Source organism: Biomphalaria glabrata, chromosome 6 (assembly GCF_947242115.1).
Source record: "Biomphalaria glabrata chromosome 6, xgBioGlab47.1, whole genome shotgun sequence".
NCBI classification, from domain to species: Eukaryota; Metazoa; Mollusca; class Gastropoda; family Planorbidae; genus Biomphalaria; species Biomphalaria glabrata.
In genome coordinates this window covers 4,741,098-4,759,922 of record NC_074716.1, presented here as the reverse complement: position 1 = coordinate 4,759,922, position 18,825 = coordinate 4,741,098, and the positions used below count along the sequence as shown (strand labels likewise).

The following is an 18,825-nucleotide window of genomic DNA, read 5'->3' as shown; positions in this document are numbered from 1 at the left end:
TACTACTTGCTTTGACACCTCAGTCATCATGCCTATGTTTTGACATTTTTGTTTTAAAAGTTTTGGATGTCCTTACTGAAAGGAAGATCATAACGTTCTACTTCAAATCTATATTATTCTAATTCAAAACTGTAACATTCTATTTCAGAACTATAACGATCTGATTCAAGTCTATAACATTTTAGTTCAGAACTTTAACATGCTAGTTCAAAACTATAACATTCTATTTCAAACTATGACATTCTATTTCAAGCTATTATATTCTAGTTCAAAACTAAATTATTCTAGTTCAAAACTATAACATTCTAGTTCAAAACTTATTATTAGGGTTATTGTTGAAATGCATAGGACGTAATTATTATTCTTTTTTGAAGTAATGTCTGTAATCTATAAAACTATAACATTCTAGTTATAAACTAGAACATTCCAGTTCAAAGCCTCCACCTTTGATTTTAGGGGTTTACCTCATGAGCATTGTGATGGCATCCATAGATGGCAGCCTTCATACTTCAATTTGAAATGTTCAAGCAGATTTAAAATGATATACTCATGTGTTACATATTGAATTGGCTGGTTAGACTGATAACTTTACTTCACTTAGAATGTAGATCTAGATCTACACATGAATAAATGACAAAAATGCTCTTGTTTATTTCTGCACACTTTATATATAAGAACTCTAGATTAGTAGAATGATGCTTGACATGTACTGATGGTGTAAGAAAAATAATAAACTGTGTCATCACTTATTTGATTTGATAACAATAATTAATATAATTAATTTTCAATATCTAACAATAGACATCCATCTTCTTGAACTTCAACTATGTACTCTCTTTCTCTACTAACCATGGAGGTGCGGTGGCTGAGTGGTAAAGCGTTTGGCTGCCAAACTGGGGTATGGTGTTCAAATCCTGGTGAAGACTAGGATTTTCAATTTCAGGATCTTCTGGCGCCTCTGAGTTCACCCAGCTCTAACGTTAGTTGGGGAACAGTAAAGGCGGTTGGTCGTTGTGCTGGCCACATAACACACTCATTAACCGTTGGCCACAGAATCAGATGAGCTTTACATCATCTGCCTCCTGGACCACAAGGTCTGAAATGGGGAACTTTACTTTACTTTTACTAACCATGATGGCCACAATAATATGTCCTTACGTAAACAATTTCACCCTACATAATAATTAGCAATTGCTTATTTAATAACTAACTTAATTTGAGTGATGCATGAGCCTTTGGTTCTTTTTATGATGTTAAATTGAATACCCAAATATAAGGGCCTCTGAATGAGACAGTTGAGCTCTCACAAAGGCTGTGGGACTAACATTTGAGACTTGAAGGAAAGTTGACTTTGAAGAAAGGTGCAGAAGACAGAAAGAAAACTTAAACAGACTACCAGTGGACAACGGCTTTATCTGCACAAAATGCGGGAAAATATGCAGGTCACAACTGGGTTTGCATACTCATGTGAAACACTGCACTCATCCTTAATCTTCAGAATTGAAGACATTGCCATTATTATTATTGTACATATTTCTTATATTTATATGTATAACATTATGTAAAAAAAAAACAAATCTTTATACTTATAGGACCAAGGAAAGTAGTGTTGAACCTTTTGAATTCACAAATGAGATGGATGAATTATTCTCTTGGATTGATGAAGCAGAAAATATTTTGGCCTCTTCCCTCAGACCTGACATTCCGTACTTGGAGGCCTTACTAGAGAAAGTTAAAGTAAGAACTTTTCTTTGTTTATTTCTTTAAAACTTAGAAAGGATATGTTCCTAAAGTTGGGGCTTAGAAAAGATATGTTCCCAAAGTAGGGCCTAATCTTAATTATCAGAAAAGTTTATATCAAGTCACTCTGTCTATCTGTTAAAAATTTTTTCACATAATTTCTCCCATACCCAATATCAGATAGAAATTGCATCAACTGATTGAAATCAGTTGAAATTTTTTCCAATTATTTTTAGTACCTGACAAAACAAGAATCTATTTTAAAAAACCTAACCAATTTGTTAACTATTGGTAATTTTGTTTTTATTGAACAAAGGAAATAAATTGTACTTGGCAGATTTGGTGTTAAATTGCACCCCTTAAGGAGTATTGAGCTCGAATTCAAGTCATACATCTTTTTTTTAAATGTATTTAAAAAGCGATCATGGTAAAATTCACACAGATACTCCCCTTACTACCTACCTCTTTTCCCAACTGGTCGAAATAAGTGATAGGATCATAGCAGAAACCTAATTCATGAAATAAAAAACAATTGGTATAAATTTTTTTAATTGCACAGATTTATTAATGTTTGTCTAGATCAATTACAAATGTTATTATACTATTACATTTTCATGTATGTTTGATTTTTCAGTATTTTATTTTGTAAATCTATCTTTGTAAAATTGGTAGCCAGTTGATTGATTCACACACTCACTCCAATTGTGGAGTTTTTGTTTCCCAGATTCAATAATTTTTTTATTCGATTGAAGTTGACCACTAAAAACAAAATAATTTTTTTTTTTAATGTTGCCAAATATTAAAAGATCAAAAAATCTGTATGAGATAATTAGTATGAAAATTGATTTTCTAATTTATAACCATAAAGCATGGTAATAATAGCCTCCCTTTGTAGCTCATCAATAGTAGAGTTCTTATTGATCTCAGACAATTTTATAAAATTATACTTCCTCTGCTTTAGAACCTGAAGTACTGCATTGAAGTACTTGATTGAAGTGCTTGATTGTGTTTAGAATGAATCATCGCTGTTGTTATTAATGCTACAACAATTGCAGCACCACATGTAATACATACTTTTTTTGTGCTCCTATCAATAGGATAGAGCTGATGAGATACCTCAACGCCAGGCACACTTGGTCTCTATCAACAGTAGTGGTGCTGCACTTGTCCAGTCACCAAAGCTAACGGATGAGGACCGCAACAATGTCCACAGAGATATTGACCATTTGAATGATGGCTGGACAAAGGTTAGGGTATTGATAGCATCTGTGTTATTTAATGTTTGTTTTTTTTCTGTTTTCATACATTTTTAAGGCAAGAATTCAACTAAATATCTAAAGTATTTCTTATCGTTTTTTAATTGGCTAAAATTTCTTCACATAATATTATACTGAACAGATAATGTTATTTTTTTTTAATAACAAATATTATTTGTATAAGTTATCGTAGTTTTGTTTTTTTCTTTAGCCCCAGTACTTATTATGATTTTTGAAAATCAAAATGCTAAAAACCATTTTTAGAAATATTATTTGTATTTATATGAGTTATAATAGTTTTTTGTTTTTTTTAGTCAGTACATATTAAAATAAAAAAGAAATTATCCAAAATGCTAAAAAAACATTTTAGAAACAGTCATTATTCATATTCTATACAAATATTGCTTTCTCTATACCCAATGTGAATATCAATGTTAAAACATTTATTATTTGGTGCCCATAAAATGTCACACCTTGAAGGTGTAGGTATGGAATGTGTTTTGTTGTGCCATTAAAACTTGGCTCTGTCCTGTTCTGTTGTTTAGGTCACAACAGAAATACCAGAAAAGATCATTGCTATTGAGGATCAAATCAAGAGAATGAAAGGTTTCTATGAAGATTTGGATGCCATGAACAAGTGGATTGAAGACACCTGTGTTGTGCTGAAAACCCAGTCAGAGCCAGTCAAGTCTTTGACAGATATGGGTCAGACTGATAGTGTGATTGTGGACCAACAGGTCAGTAGAAATTATTAGTTTAGTTATTCTGTGAAAAGATAAAAGTAATGCATCATAATCAATGTAAAACTTACAAAAATGTTTAAAGAATAATTGACAGAAACTAATAACTAGCAGACTATTACCTTATTTTCATGTCACGTATTCACATGGGGCGTTTTGCTGGGTAGCATAAACTGCTAGGCTACCTACCTGAAAAGAGTTTGAATCCTGATGTAATCAAGGAATTTTTAAATTTAACCGAAGGCTGAGTTGTCATGTTTGGTGCCTAAAGGCCGCATGGAAAACTTGTCCCCAGCTTAACACATGGCTACAAAAGAGATTAGATGCACTTTATAACAGCAATAATAATAATCACAATTTATTCCTTAACTTTGTGAGGTATTGCACTTGTTCATTTCTTGGTAGTCTAGGCTTCTGAAGTCAACATATTCAAATAGGTCATTGCTAGATAAGAACAAAATTCTTTTTATATTAGTTCATAAAATTACAAAAATTATAAATATTCAAAGCATGTTGGACCTAAAGAAACATTATTATGGTTATAATGGATCAAAGATATCAGTTTTTTAATTTGAATATTACAATATATTTTTATCTTCTTTTTCTTCTCCCTTATTCTCATTATTATGTTGCAGCATTCAGATGACTAGACCAATATATGAGATGAACTGTGCAATGGTTTCCAAATCAGGGAACTCTCCATATAGTTTTCTTTCTATAGGGCTGTTTTGGGGCCAATTTGGTCAGCTGTATTTGAATGATAAAAAGGAAAGAATCTTTATAAGGAGTCGAATGCATTTAATGTAATTAAATCCATGCATTACTTTTTGATTTCGATGTTTTAATTATGTGCAATATTTATTTTTCTAGACCACCAAAGATGCTATAGAAGCACAGCAAGCCAAGTTGAAGCAGATGACTGCAACGTACGAACAGTACATGGAGACTTGCAAAGATCAAGAAGTGCAGCCACCAGAAGGTCTGAAAGACAAGATCACCAAACTGAATCTGGACTTTGAAGCCATGAAACAAATGTCTCAAAATATTAACAAAAGAACAGAACCTCAGATTACAGAAGTTATGCAGCAAGGTATGGAGATAAAGGATTCACTCTGTTAAAATGATATGGTGTTGTCTCTCAGATCTTTTGCCATTTATTGTCATAGTATTGAAATTTATATTATTGTTTTATACATATGATTCCATAGTGATAGTCATTGGAAACAGAATGTTTTCCACATTGTTTTAACTATTACAGAACATTTTCTACTTTGGCTAATGTGCTACACATTATAAAGAGTTTTTTAAAATTGTAAACTAAAACTTCATATAATAGATTTAACATATCTATACTATAAAGTAGAATGTAAGGAATATGTATGTTCGGAATAAAAATCAAAGTCGTTTGACCTATCTTGATGAAACATTGCACAAATGTTCATTGTGTGCTATCTGGAACCGTGCCGTATGTATAGTAGCCCTAAAACAAACTAAAGACCCTCAAAAATAAAAGTTGCCAAACTCTATGAAAGAATTAGTATTTGATGAATCAAGGCCATATTTACCATCTTTAGATGGTAGAACCTGAAGTACTGAAGGATCTAGATTGAATTTTTAAAACTACACTTTGCACAAATAGTTTTTTACTTTCACACATGAAAATACAAAATATAGTCTATTGATTTCATTATTTAATAAAATTAACCTTCAAATTTGTGTTTCAAAAGAATTTTAAAATAAATTCATTCCTTATATCTGCGAATTTAGAAGTCCTGACATACATTCTTTCATTAGACAAGACCGAAATGTTACACATCTCCCTATTCCTATTCTAGGTCTAAAACTCTAATTCAACTCTAAGATGATAGAACTTCTCGTCGTATCTCGAGGCATTTTTCATACATTCGTTCGCTATAGCTGCTAAGTCGTATTGACATACATTTTAATAGTTCCATTCATGATTCCGTACATGTAACAAAAAAGGACATGCATGCGTAGAGCGAAGCCTCCACACATGCGCAAAAAGAACTCTATCAAAGCCAATATTAAACTCTAGATTAGTCTAGATCTAGGCTATCTCTTATCTCTAACTCAAGATCTAATTCTAAGATGATAGATCTACTTTATACTTTTACTCCTTTAACACATGAACATACAAAATAAAGTCTGTTCATTTCATATCTTAATCAAATATATGTATCCCTACAAGCAAATGTTTTTATTTGAAAAAATGGATTTAGGTCGATTAGCTATTTTGATAGCTCCATTCATGCTATTTTTACATTCGTATTATTTCTTTTAATTGTTTACAAAACACTCTCAGTGGCTATATCAACAGTGATACGCAAATAAAAAAAAAAGACTCGCGGTCTATGGGTAACATATGGCTAGTACTGATATATATATATATAGAGAGAGAGGGACAGACAGAGAATTATATAATTGCAAGTTTACGTTTTACTGCAAAAATTTTATTGTAATAAGATTTTTATCTAATTAATAATTTGATTCTAATATAAGGACACATTTACTCAAGTTTGACAACTTTGTTAAAATAGATCTAATACAATTATATTGAATTATCTACCTCGATATACTCCACAGCTTTTTTACAATAAAACTTTGAATTAGCTTATAACTATTTTACACCCATAAAATTGTGAAAATTGGTTGTTTAAATCTAGATATTTCATTATTTGATTTTAACACAATCTGATAATTTGAGAGAATGTATCAACAATTTTTTTTTTCTCATTACATTTAATTTTCATTATCATTGTAATTGATTGTTTAACCTCAGTCCATCTGTATTTCCAGTCAAACAGTCCACAGTTCATGGTGACTTTAAACAACCCATCGTCAGCACTTCCTCATCTTGGCTAGATATGGATAAATCTATGACAGACCTGTACAACTGGCTGACTATGTTGGAGCAGACACTGAGAGCTCAAAAGGTGATTGTTGGAGATGTAAAGGATATTGAGCACATGATTCAGAAGCAGAAGGTCAGTTTTCCACTCTTTATACACGTATAGCTGTAAACTAATCTAAATCCACCAATAAATACTTAATAGGTTTTATCTTTAGATTCTTGGAGTGTGCGATGTAAATACTTAGAGAAATTTGTGCATACCAATTCTTAATACTTACTAACATGAGAATATGAACGTTACTAATTCTGTTTGCATATCAGAGTCCTACTTATTTATAAGCAAAATATCTAGAGATATTTGTGCATAACAACTATTAAACTCACTAACAAGAGAAATAAACTTTACTAATTCTGTTTACATATCAAAGCCCTACCTATTTATTCATAGCTAAAATCAGCATTTCTAGGGAAATTGTTTAATCACTTTTCACCCACTTTCAACCATCTAGTTGATTCAATTAATTTTAATTAGGAAATTTTATATTTAGAAACTTAACTTATGACATAAGGGAAAGGAAGTCACAAACTTTTAACATCTGTTTGTAAATGGAACATGACAATGAAGTCTGTTAAAATTTCTTTGTGGACATAGAACAATTATAAAACAATTTGTAGACATCCTATATTTTACTAGATCTCACTTCACATTCTGAAGATATTTATTACAGAAAATTATCTGATCAGATTACACTATGACAAAAAGATGTTGTCTTCAAAGTCTAAAGATTAAGGATGAGGGCAGTGTTTCATTTGACTATCCAGGCCCAATTTTGTCCTGCACATTTTGCCACATTTGATGCGGACAAAGCTTTGTCTTCCTAGGGTTTATTCAAATTCTTTATTTGCCATATACATTTGTCTTCTCCAAAGACTTTTCTTTGGGTCTCAAATGTAAGTTCTGCAACAATCAGTACAGTTATACATCTTTCTTTTTCTGAAGCCATTTCCTTCAAGTCACTTCACTCTACGCCTGTAATGGCATATTGATGCCTCAGTTGATCTGTATAGCTCACCTTTGTCATGTTTTCATCCCCCATGGACTGATTATAACTTGAATATGAGTGAATCTGTTCCTGAAAATCTCAAGTTTATTCTCTGAAAGGGAAGTCTTGTATAGCATCAAAATCCTAACAGGTTTCTCTTCCAATTGTTTTGTCACTTCCATTAGAAGCTGTTATAAGTATTGTCCCTTTACAACATTGTATTCTTAATGTAAAAGTAATGTTAGAAGTATTGGTAGTCTCATTTGAAACTGTAATCAAATAAGAATGTGGCCCAGACACAAGTGGCTTTAAGAGTTGATGATGCTCTGTATGCTTACTGGTCAGATGGTATTTTATGATGCATCTATTCTTTCATATTTTGAAAGAATATAAGGTAAAGCTAGAAAAAAAGGAGCATGTTGGACATGTTCAAGTATTCAGTAGACAAAAGATTAGTTCCTGATGTCAAAATTTTTAATTTGAAAACATTTCTTCTCCGAAATAGAAAGTTAAAATATTTAACTCTATAGTCTAACACTAATGTCTATTATATAACACAACTATAGTATTTAGTAATTGTTTAGTGGTCCAACTAGTGTATTTTTTATCTTTCATGGTTGCATTGGACTTTGAATGCAACTATATTAATATTTAATTGATAATGAAGTAAATCATTGTTTTTATTTTTTAATCAAAATTTTTTCCTTTGATTCATTTCAATTATAAAAATGATTTCAACAGTTGACATGTGTGGCAATAAGTTGTCTCAGTCACAAATTATATTTTTTTAAAAAGTAAAACATTTCTCTGACATTATGTCTCCTGATCTAATTTCCTTGCAGCATTTCTCACTTGACAGTGTCCTAGTGACACATACCAAAATCCACAACTGCCATGTCAACAGTAACTATTACCTAAGCTGTAGCTGCCTGTTGTGTCTGTCAGAAAAAGACCTAGGCTGCTCTCAGGCCCAGGTGGCAGACTGCCTACAACAGCTCGAGGTGTGTGCATGCAGTTCTCTCCTGTACCTCCAAGCACTCTTTGCTTTATTTTTTTTTTGCCCTTCAGTGTGTATATGTGTAGTGACCCAGCACTAAGTTTGTATCCACAATGCAGCCTGTGTAGTGTGTCAGACAAGGAACATGTGCACGACATTGGCATCACACTATTGTTGCTTTCAAACTGTTTAACAATCCTAACAGACTGATAATTCGAAATCCTAGTACACTTGCTTCATATTGCTTTGTGTTTGGCACATGTAGATCATGTAAATATTGTGTTTTGTTTTTAAACTATTAGATATATTTTGACTTTAAAAAAAAAGATGTACTTAAAATTATCAATAAGACTTTTTTTTAATGTCCAATCACAATATAAAAAAAAAAAAAGGTTAAGCATGAAATTTTAATCAGAAATTCAGTTTGTACAATGTTTTTTTTCAATGTTTTACATGTTTCGGATGTTCCTTCATTGTTGAAGATAATCTACTTCCTAGTCCAAACCTCTTATATTATGTCAGGGGGATGACCATGGGCAGGGTTTGAACTCAGGACTATTGAGACAACTGAACGACAGTCCAGCTCCATACTTCACAACTAGACAGTCCTTCATTAGATAAAGTTTTGAGTTAATTAGTTACTCATGTTAGTCTTTTTCTTCAGCTTTTCTGCTTTTAGTATAACTTTTTATACAGTTTGTATACAATCATTAAGCTTATAATTGATGCAAATAAAAATAAGGGCTATATAAAGTATGACTTTGTATGTTTATACAGAAAAATAAATTTCAAATAATCAATTGTTATATTTAATTTATTTTTTCGTAATAAAAGTGGATTCAAATGATGGTAAAAGCAAAGCCATCAACCTTAACATGTATATAATTGTGCTTTAAGGGAAATAAGTCAACATGAACAAAAGTTCATAACCCAAGCTTCAAATGTAGCTGAAATAAATCTAATTGCTAACATATTGTACATTCTACTACAATGAATAATGCAGGTTCCCATTTTGGAATTCGTATCTATTATTTATCTATTATTTGATTAATCAGGAGGCACAATGGTTGAGTGGTAAAATGCTTGGCTTCTGAACCAAGGGGTCCCAGGTACGAATCCTGGTGAACTGGGAGTTTTAGTTTTTTTTTATCTTTAGGGTGCCTCTTGAGTCCACCTAGCTCTAATGGGCACTTGACATTAGATAAAGAAAAGTAAAGGTGATTGGTAAAAGTGCTGGCCACAAGACAACCTTTCTCACTGTAAGCCACAGAAACAGATGACTTTAACATAAACTGAGAAGTTTTTTTTAATTACTCACTATGACCATTGTTAAACTAACAGTTTTAGTTGTTAGTCTCTCACTGATGTTGTACAATTTTAAAATATCACACATCTTTCATTTCAATGTTTGGAACTGAATACTACACAGTCTATACTTTAAAGCACATGTTTACAGACAGAATGTTCACTTTAAATAGAATAAATTAGAATGGAATGGACTTGATGTCACTAGCTCTATAAAACATCTTACAACTGTGGTTAGAAAACATCTTACAACTGTGGTTAGAAAACATCTTATGACTGTGGTTAAGTTCTGTAAAATTGTCCCATTGCTTGAATAAGTTCTGTTGTAGTTTATGTCTGTATTTACTAGTTGATTGAAATATATAAATCAATGCTCATTCAGTGTGACACTAAATATGTAAACATACATACACCATATCACTATTGTCTGATATTGAGACATTGCAACATTTCTTGTTGTGTCTTGCTACACCATCCTATTCAAGTGAGCAAATCTTTACTGCCAGACATTTTCAGTAAATAAAAGAAAGTTGGATGCATTTTAAAATGTTTCTTGTTTGAATTATTCACACACACACACACAATCTTCTCATTCTAGTCTTCACAAGCAGTTCCATTAGTCACATTAATTAAAGCTATTCAACTTCTACCTGGCCATTAAAGCTCTTCTTGTACACTTGCCAGTTAACAATGGAGGATTTTTTATTTTTTTATTTCCATCTTTCAGACTAAATAATTGAGTGTAATAAAAATAGGGTTGATGTTTTGTTTTGTTCCATGAATGTTTTAGTTGATGTATATTTTTATTTGCCTTTCAAAGCATCTTAGTCATTAAAAATACATTCTGTCATTTATCATTATCTTGCATGCGTTGCACTAGTTGTTGCTGTTATTTTATTGCTGGTTTTTATTTTATTTTTTTTTGGTTTAATTTTGTTTTGTTTTATTTTTTTTTATTTCATAATTTTACAATAAAATGTTGACTGTTTTAATGTGCTTTCATATTACCTCCAGTAGATGGTGTCTAGGTCAGTTTAACTTTTAAATTTTAAAGAGTGAAGTGAGGAGTATTGTCTTTTCAGTTGTGTGTTCATACAGAAGTTCTGTTTTTGTCTCCCTTTTAGGTTCATCTTCAAGACATGGAGAGCAAGAAAAGTCAGCTTGATAATGTGTTAACAACATCTTCTACATTGCAGAAGTCTTTAGAAAATCTGAATGACAGGCAGGCTTTGAAAGACAAAAGTTAGTTGGGTTTTTTTTACATTTTAGCTATGTTTTTTTTTTCAGAATTCAGTTCTGATGCTTTTTTTTGCCTAACTGTTGAATCATTATACTTTGTTATTTATATGTTCCTTGTTTAGTGCTAGCTTTGAATTGTTTTACCCACTGAGAACTGATAAGCGTCTCTTATTCTCTATTATTGATTGTCTAGCTGAGAAACTTCGAATGGAGTGGGAGCAGACGTTGCAGAATGTTAACAAGCGTAAGTCTCAACTTGACGCACTCCTAGCCGAATGTAAGGCCTTCAACCAATCTTACGCTCAGCTGGAGGAGTGGCTCTCTCTCACAGAGAGTCAACTGGATGTCTTAGAACGGGAGCAAGGTGAAGAAGAAGCCTTGACAAAACATTTAGTAAGTTTTTTTTGATTATGTACTAATTGTATTATGATTTTTTTTTCAATTTAGTTTAAAGCAGAGTACAAGTTGTATTGTTCTGTTTGCTGTTGTTACTTGGTCTATTTGTCTTTGTAGATAGACGTTGACTTGTTGCTTGATTCTTCTTTGTAATTGTTCTAAGAGTGGAGTCTAAGACTCCTGGAACTCTAGACCTATGTAAGCTTGTCTCCATCTGCCTGTCTGAACAAACTTCTGTCTGGGAAAGTTCCAAATAGATGTAAATTATTATGTCCCTATAACTGATGGCTCGTATCCCAAGATGCTCAGGTTAGAAGTAAGGCCAAAGGCTGAGCACCACACTGGGAGAAACTCTCTCCATATTCCTTCTGTACCACATCAACTATGCAGTTGACCACCATAGAAAGCAGCCCCTTTGACAAACTGTGTGTGGATAGAGACATGTTTGTTGGTCTTCCATCCTCGTTAGTGCAATGGACAGGTTCTTAGGCACCCCAATGGTTCTTGTTGATTGACAATTATTTAACTGTACTTAACTATAACAGAAGATGATACAAAATGAGTTGAAATATTTGAGAAACAGCTTGTTCAACATTAACTATGTTTTATTTAAGATGAAGGATGGTTATTTAAGTCCAACTATTAAATCTAAACTTGCAGTCCTAGTAGAAGATCTATAAACTATGTTACCTAATTCAAAGCCAAGGGAAGACTCTTTTTTTGTGTGCTTCCTACCCTTTACATTTAACATCATAACTCTTTGTGTCCTGTCACTACTGTATCTAATCTAAAGTGAAAATTTCTTTAACAAATAATTATTCTCTAAACCATAACAAAGGGTCTGTTTTCTGTGAATAGATCATTTGTTATTACTTCATTTTATTAAAACTAGCAGCACTTTTATTCACCTCAGAAAATGAGAATCAGCCAAAATAGGATTATAACTATAAAGTCCAAGTGTAGGGTTCTGTAGTTTCTAAAACTCCTGTTTATAGCTCATTGACCCATTAGACATAAATTTGTGTTAAGCTTTTTCTTCGGTTATATGTGAAATTGTCAGACAAAGCCAGTCACTTGATCAGGAAGGGAATTTTGAAAAAAGAATAATTTCAGGTTGTACATTGTAAAGAAAAGTAATAACTTAGACAAGAAAATTCAATTTGCTTAAAAAAAAACACAAATTATATAACTTCAAATTCATCTTCAAGAAACATTAATTTACTGAAGCACTATTAGATGTGAAAATCTAAATCATCATGTCTTAGAAAACATTTCAGTTGGACTGACCAATACTTTTGACTGATTCACTCAAGGTAGTTCACCACCATAGTTTGCTTAAAAAATCAAAATATTTTGGCATTGATGCTCTATTGCATCAGTGGATTAAAGATTTCCTGATAGGGAGAGAACAAACTGTAATAATAAATGGCTCTAAATCAACAACAATTACAGTAAACTCAGGCGTACCTCAAGGAACAGTCTTAGGCCCACTACTATTTTTAATTTACATAAATGATTTACCAAATTGCATTAGTTCAGGAACAAAAGTCAGATTATTCTCAGACAATTGCATAATATATAGAACAATAAAAACAACACAAGATACAGAAATTTTACAAAGAGAATTAGATGAATTACAAAAATGGGAATCAAATTGGAGCAAGTCTTTCCATCCAGAAAAATGTCAGTTGCAAAAAAACTAAAATGAATTTTTCACTTATCTTATTCAAGGTAAACCAGTAACACAGACTTAAAACACAAAAAACCTAGGTGTTAATATAAATGAAAATAATAAATGAAAAACTGTCATGGAATCCCCATATTAATGAAGCTATCAAAAAATCAAACAAAGCATTAGGGTTTATTAAAAGAAATCTCTATAAATCAAATAAGAACATAAAACTAAACATTAAACTAAAATGCTATTTAACCTTGGTTAGGCCAATAATAGAATATGCATCCTCTGTTTGGGACCCATCAACTCAAGAAAACATTAAGAAACTGGAACAGACACAAAATAGAGCAGTGAGATTCATAACAAACGAATATTCACATTTGACTAGAGTAACACCTTTAGTAAAATCACTAAATTTAGAAAGCCTTCAGGACAGAAGACTCAAAAGTAAAGTAGCAATTATACATAAAACGCTGAACAAATACAAAAACAAAATTTAATGAAATACTCAGAAAGACTTAAAGATATAAGCACATTTCTGGTTCCATATGCTAGGACAAATTTGTACAAACACTCCTTCTTTCCTAGCACTATTAGAGCATGGAATGTGTTGCCTGAGCTAGCCAGGAAAACCAGTTACTTGGCGGAGTTTAGGTCATTGGTTAATATGCATGACTGAATGCATGATGCGTAGGACGTAATCATCTTCTTTTTTGAAGTAACGTCTGCATCATATAAGATAAGATAAGAATTATTGACCCTAGGCGATGTTCTCTTTGACTTGCAGAAGCTTCAAGAAGATGTGGACCAGCACAAGGATAGAGTGGACAGTCTGAAGAGGCAAGCTGAAGAGTTAAGTGAGGACCATGTGTCTGAGTCTACACAGCAGATTAAACATCAGTTGGAGAGACTGTCCAATAGATGGTCCATATTGCTTAGCAGGTCAGTGGCTGTTTATTTTCCTAGAGTTATTATTGAATTTAATAAACTATAGTTTTGGTGACACACAAGATAATACTGAATCATGAAAATACTTTATTTATTTGATTGTTTTCAAATTGGTATTTATTTCAATGACTGAATGTTTTCAAATTGGTATTTATTTCAATGACTGAATATAAATTCAATTTTGCAATTAGGTCAAACGCTATAGTATGTTTCATAGAAATATATGTATAATAACAGTATTATTTTACAATTCAACTGCAATATATGAATCACTATTCTTTCTCACTATTTTGATCATAGCTCAAAATTCACCTTGATTTATTATCATCATTGTTCATTCACTATGCAAACAATATTTAATCTAAGATACTATTTTTTCTAAATCATACTATTTCATACAATTTACGAAAAGTCATTTTGTTGTTATTACATGTTTCAAAAGTTGTTCCCTTTCTAAAATGTGCTCATTTTTTTACTCTCAAAACTTTCATCTTTTAATAATTTGTACACACATAAGAATGTTATGAAGCAAAAAATACCTATTTTTAAATCACTAGACTATTCAATTGATCTGATAAAGACCAATGTTTAAATCACTAGGTTGACTGCTCATTGGAGAGCTCTACAAAGTTCTAAAGACCTTGATCAGCAGCTGGAACCTTCCCTTGAGAAGTTCTTGGCTTGGCTTGAGACTACAGAAGCATCTTTCAGTGCTTTGTCCAATCAAACAGAAGCTCAGGATCTGAAGCACAATCAGGAACAGGCAGCAGTCTTTTTGGAACACTACAGGGTAAGTCTTTATTTCTTCTGTTGTCTGTCTACTGGAGTCTATTTAGTCTTATTTGTTCTATTGCCTGTCTACTGGAGTCTATTTAGTCTTGTTTCTTCTATTGTCTGCCTACTGGAGTCTATTAAGTTCTTAGCAAAGTCTACTTCCCAGCGACTCAAAAGTATGAATTTTGGTCCATATTTTGGAAGTCATATTTTTTTAATGTATAGACATAGACATATATATAAATGTGTATAGAAATATATATTTTTTATGAACCTTTCTCTCTTCATGTTTTAAGATTTCCTGATTAGAAAAATAGTTGATTGCTATGGTCCCAATTTACGGCCAGGATTCAGCTGTATTTTAGCATTTGTTTGGTACTTAAGGATTCAGTGTAAATAAGCTTCTGGTGAGATGAACCTGCGATACTATTCACTGGATTGGACTGGATTTGTGAATGTACATTTTTGGCTCTGTGACAATACCATTCATTGTAAAGTGTATATACAGATCTTGAAATTCTTAAACAACTCAAAACAAAACAAAAAAAAATCTTGATACTTGACCTTTCTGCTATTACGTTTTCTGCTACTTTCGAAAGTGCATGCATCATAACTGTAAGACTAATTTCCTTACGGACAATAAAGATTATTATTATTATTATTATAAATGAACGAGTAGTCATTCTCTGGCGAAGCCAGGGTCGAGTTTCGTTAAAGAGAAACAAAATTCATCGTAGTCCCTTTAACAGTTTCCACTGAGGAATTTTCTGGTGATGTGGCAGGTCTGCAGAAGTACCGCCCTCTTACAGGCAATGAGAATGTTCCTAGAAATGCCAAGGGCATTGAAGGTATCTGTGAGGTCAGTTGTTATTATTCCCTCGGTTGATATGACAATGGGGTATATTGTCTTTTTAGATAATTTCCATAAACGCTTAATCTCCAAACCAAGGTTCCCATATTTTCGTGGGTTTTCCAGCTCATTTTTTTTTAATTATGAGATAGTGGTACGCGATGTTAATAATAGTAGCGGCCTTTTCTTTTTTATCGATGAGCAGCAAATCAGGGCGATTAAAATCTACCGTTTTGTCAGTCAAAATAGGCCTATCCCAGTATAGTAGATGATCCGTAGATTCGAGAACCTCTTGTGGTGAGTATTTGTAATATGGAGGAGTATCCTTACCGATCAAATTGTGTGTCAAACCAAGTGTTGGTGTATTAACTTTGCAACTTGGTTATTGCGACCTAGATAGGCAGATTCCGATAGGGCTGAACATCCCGCCATTATGTGTTCAATTGACTCGCCCACATTTCCACATTTTCGGCATTTGTCAACCGAGGATTTCTTCAAGTAGTTAACAAGACAATGAGCTGCTTCTTGTAAAACATATTTTGGTTGTTGCCTTCATGTATATCTTGTACCCTCTAGAGTACACCTTGTAGTCCAGAACGTTATTAGAATCTTTCAAAATGTATGTAGGCCTAGTTCTCTCTACACAAATTATTGCACCTACGCAAGAAAATTAAGTCCCAATCCTATTATGTGCTAATGTGCTATTAAGATACTAGTGGTGGACTGGTGGTAATATTTTCAGTCATTGAATTAGGAATACAAGACCCTGGAATATTAGATTGGGAAGGGCTATTAATTTTAGTGTTTCTGGTGGGTGGGAAATATAACTTTTTTAAGATGATAGATTGTATTGTGGGAAATTAAGTAAATTATATAATTATGTAATTAACTTTCCAATTAACTGTCCGCTGTGATGTTTTGATAAATTGGTGTTCAGAAAAGTTTACAGGGCGATTGCTCCCACCCGACCCGCCTTTTTCCTTGATCCGCCACTGATCTGTGAGAGGGTTGGTATTTATATATATCAGTGAGTTGAGGTGGGAGGGGCTGAGGTTAAAGAATGTGTTCTCTGAAATCCAATTTCGGACAGTGGTCACAAAAGGAAACAGCAGCGAAGGGGAATTAACCAGCAGTGACCACCGATCAGTGGCAATTTGGGCTTGACCACCTCGGTCACAATTATAGAACCGGAAACTGTTTCTGTTAGTGAGTATTGATCAGCTCAGTGGCCCCACACCGTGTGTATGAAGTCAATGTTAGATCTGGCTGGAGCTAATGGTCAAACTCTAGTTTCTGGACAGTTTTATACCAAACTACACTTCTTGTCAGGAACTAATTAAATAATATTATTTCTCGCATGTTCCAATTATCTCTTCATAATTATCAATTAGTCAAATAAGGCTAAAGGAATTATTGGGAGTATGTCAGGAAGAACTGTCAGAGATATAACTAGTTTTAAAATGATATACCTGTTGTTTCCTTCAGTCCTTGTCAGACTTCAAGTTTCTTTAAAATTAATGAATAGATTATTTGCATCAGCTATTGGAACCTAAACCGATAGATCGGGCCAGATTTACAGCTATTGGAGCCTAAACCGATAGATCGAGAGAGATTTACAGCTATTGGAGTATAAACCGATAGATCGAGAGAGATTTACAGCTATTGGAGTATAAACCGATAGATCGAGAGAGATTTACAGCCACTGGAGCCTAAACCGATAGATCGAGAGAGATTTACAGCTATTGGAGTATAAACCGATAGATCGAGAGAGATTTACAGCTATTGGAGTATAAACCGATAGATCTAGAGATTTACAGCTATTGGAGTATAAACCGATAGATCGAGAGAGATTTACAGCTATTGGAGTATAAACCAATAGATCGAGAGAGATTTACAGCTATTGGAGTATAAACCAATAGATCGAGAGAGATTTACAGCTATTGGAGTATAAACCGATAGATCGAGAGAGATTTACAGCTATTGGAGTATAAACCGATAGATCGAGAGAGATTTACAGCTATTGGAGTATAAACCGATAGATCGAGAGAGATTTACAGCTATTGGAGTATAAACCGATAGATCGAGAGAGATTTACAGCTATTGGAGTATAAACCGATAGATCGGGCCAGATTTACAGCTATTGGAGCCTAAACCGATAGATCGAGAGAGATTTACAGCTATTGGAGCCTAAACCGATAGATCGAGAGAGATTTACAGCTATTGGAGCCTAAACCGATAGATCGAGAGAGATTTACAGCTATTGGAGTATAAACCGATAGATCGAGAGAGATTTACAGCTATTGGAGTATAAACCAATAGATCGAGAGAGATTTACAGCTATTGGAGTATAAACCGATAGATCGAGAGAGATTTACAGCTATTGGAGTATAAACCGATAGATCGAGAGAGATTTACAGCTATTGGAGTATAAACCGATAGATCGAGAGATTTACAGCTATTGGAGTATAAACCGATAGATCGAGAGATTTACAGCTATTGGAGTATAAACCGATAGATCGAGAGAGATTTACAGCTATTGGAGTATAAACCGATAGATCGAGAGAGATTTACAGCTATTGGAGTATAAACCAATAGATCGAGAGAGATTTGCAGCTATTGGAGTATAAACCAATAGATCGAGAGAGATTTACAGCTATTGGAGTATAAACCAATAGATCGAGAGAGCTTTACAGCTATTGGAGTATAAACCGATAGATCGAGAGAGATTTACAGCTATTGGAGTATAAACCAATAGATCGAGAGAGATTTACAGCTATTGGAGTATAAACCGATAGATCGAGAGAGATTTACAGCTATTGGAGTATAAACCGATAGATCGAGAGAGATTTACAGCTATTGGAGTATAAACCAATAGATCGAGAGAGATTTACAGTTATTGGAGTATAAACCAATAGATCGAGAGAGATTTACAGCTATTGGAGTATAAACCGATAGATCGAGAGAGATTTACAGCTATTGGAGTATAAACC

At 33.0% G+C, this 18,825-nt stretch overlaps 1 protein-coding gene across 16 annotated transcripts in view; it reads left to right on the top strand.

Annotated features, from left to right (window-relative positions):
• LOC106077258 (dystrophin-like) overlaps positions 1-18,825 on the top strand; it is a 331,854-nt gene that overhangs the window by 255,573 nt on the left and 57,456 nt on the right. For 15 of the 16 annotated variants that reach the window (XM_056033067.1, XM_056033069.1, XM_056033060.1 and 12 more), the window contains 10 exons: positions 1,593-1,737; positions 2,838-2,987; positions 3,542-3,733; positions 4,607-4,826; positions 6,554-6,741; positions 8,494-8,652; positions 11,078-11,195; positions 11,386-11,585; positions 14,051-14,205; positions 14,812-15,001. In XM_056033067.1, coding sequence (XP_055889042.1) covers positions 1,593-1,737; positions 2,838-2,987; positions 3,542-3,733; positions 4,607-4,826; positions 6,554-6,741; positions 8,494-8,652; positions 11,078-11,195; positions 11,386-11,585; positions 14,051-14,205; positions 14,812-15,001 — 1,717 coding nt within the window. The remainder of the gene's footprint in view (positions 1-1,592; positions 1,738-2,837; positions 2,988-3,541; positions 3,734-4,606; positions 4,827-6,553; positions 6,742-8,493; positions 8,653-11,077; positions 11,196-11,385; positions 11,586-14,050; positions 14,206-14,811; positions 15,002-18,825) is intronic. The other variant, XM_056033065.1, reaches the window with a different exon arrangement.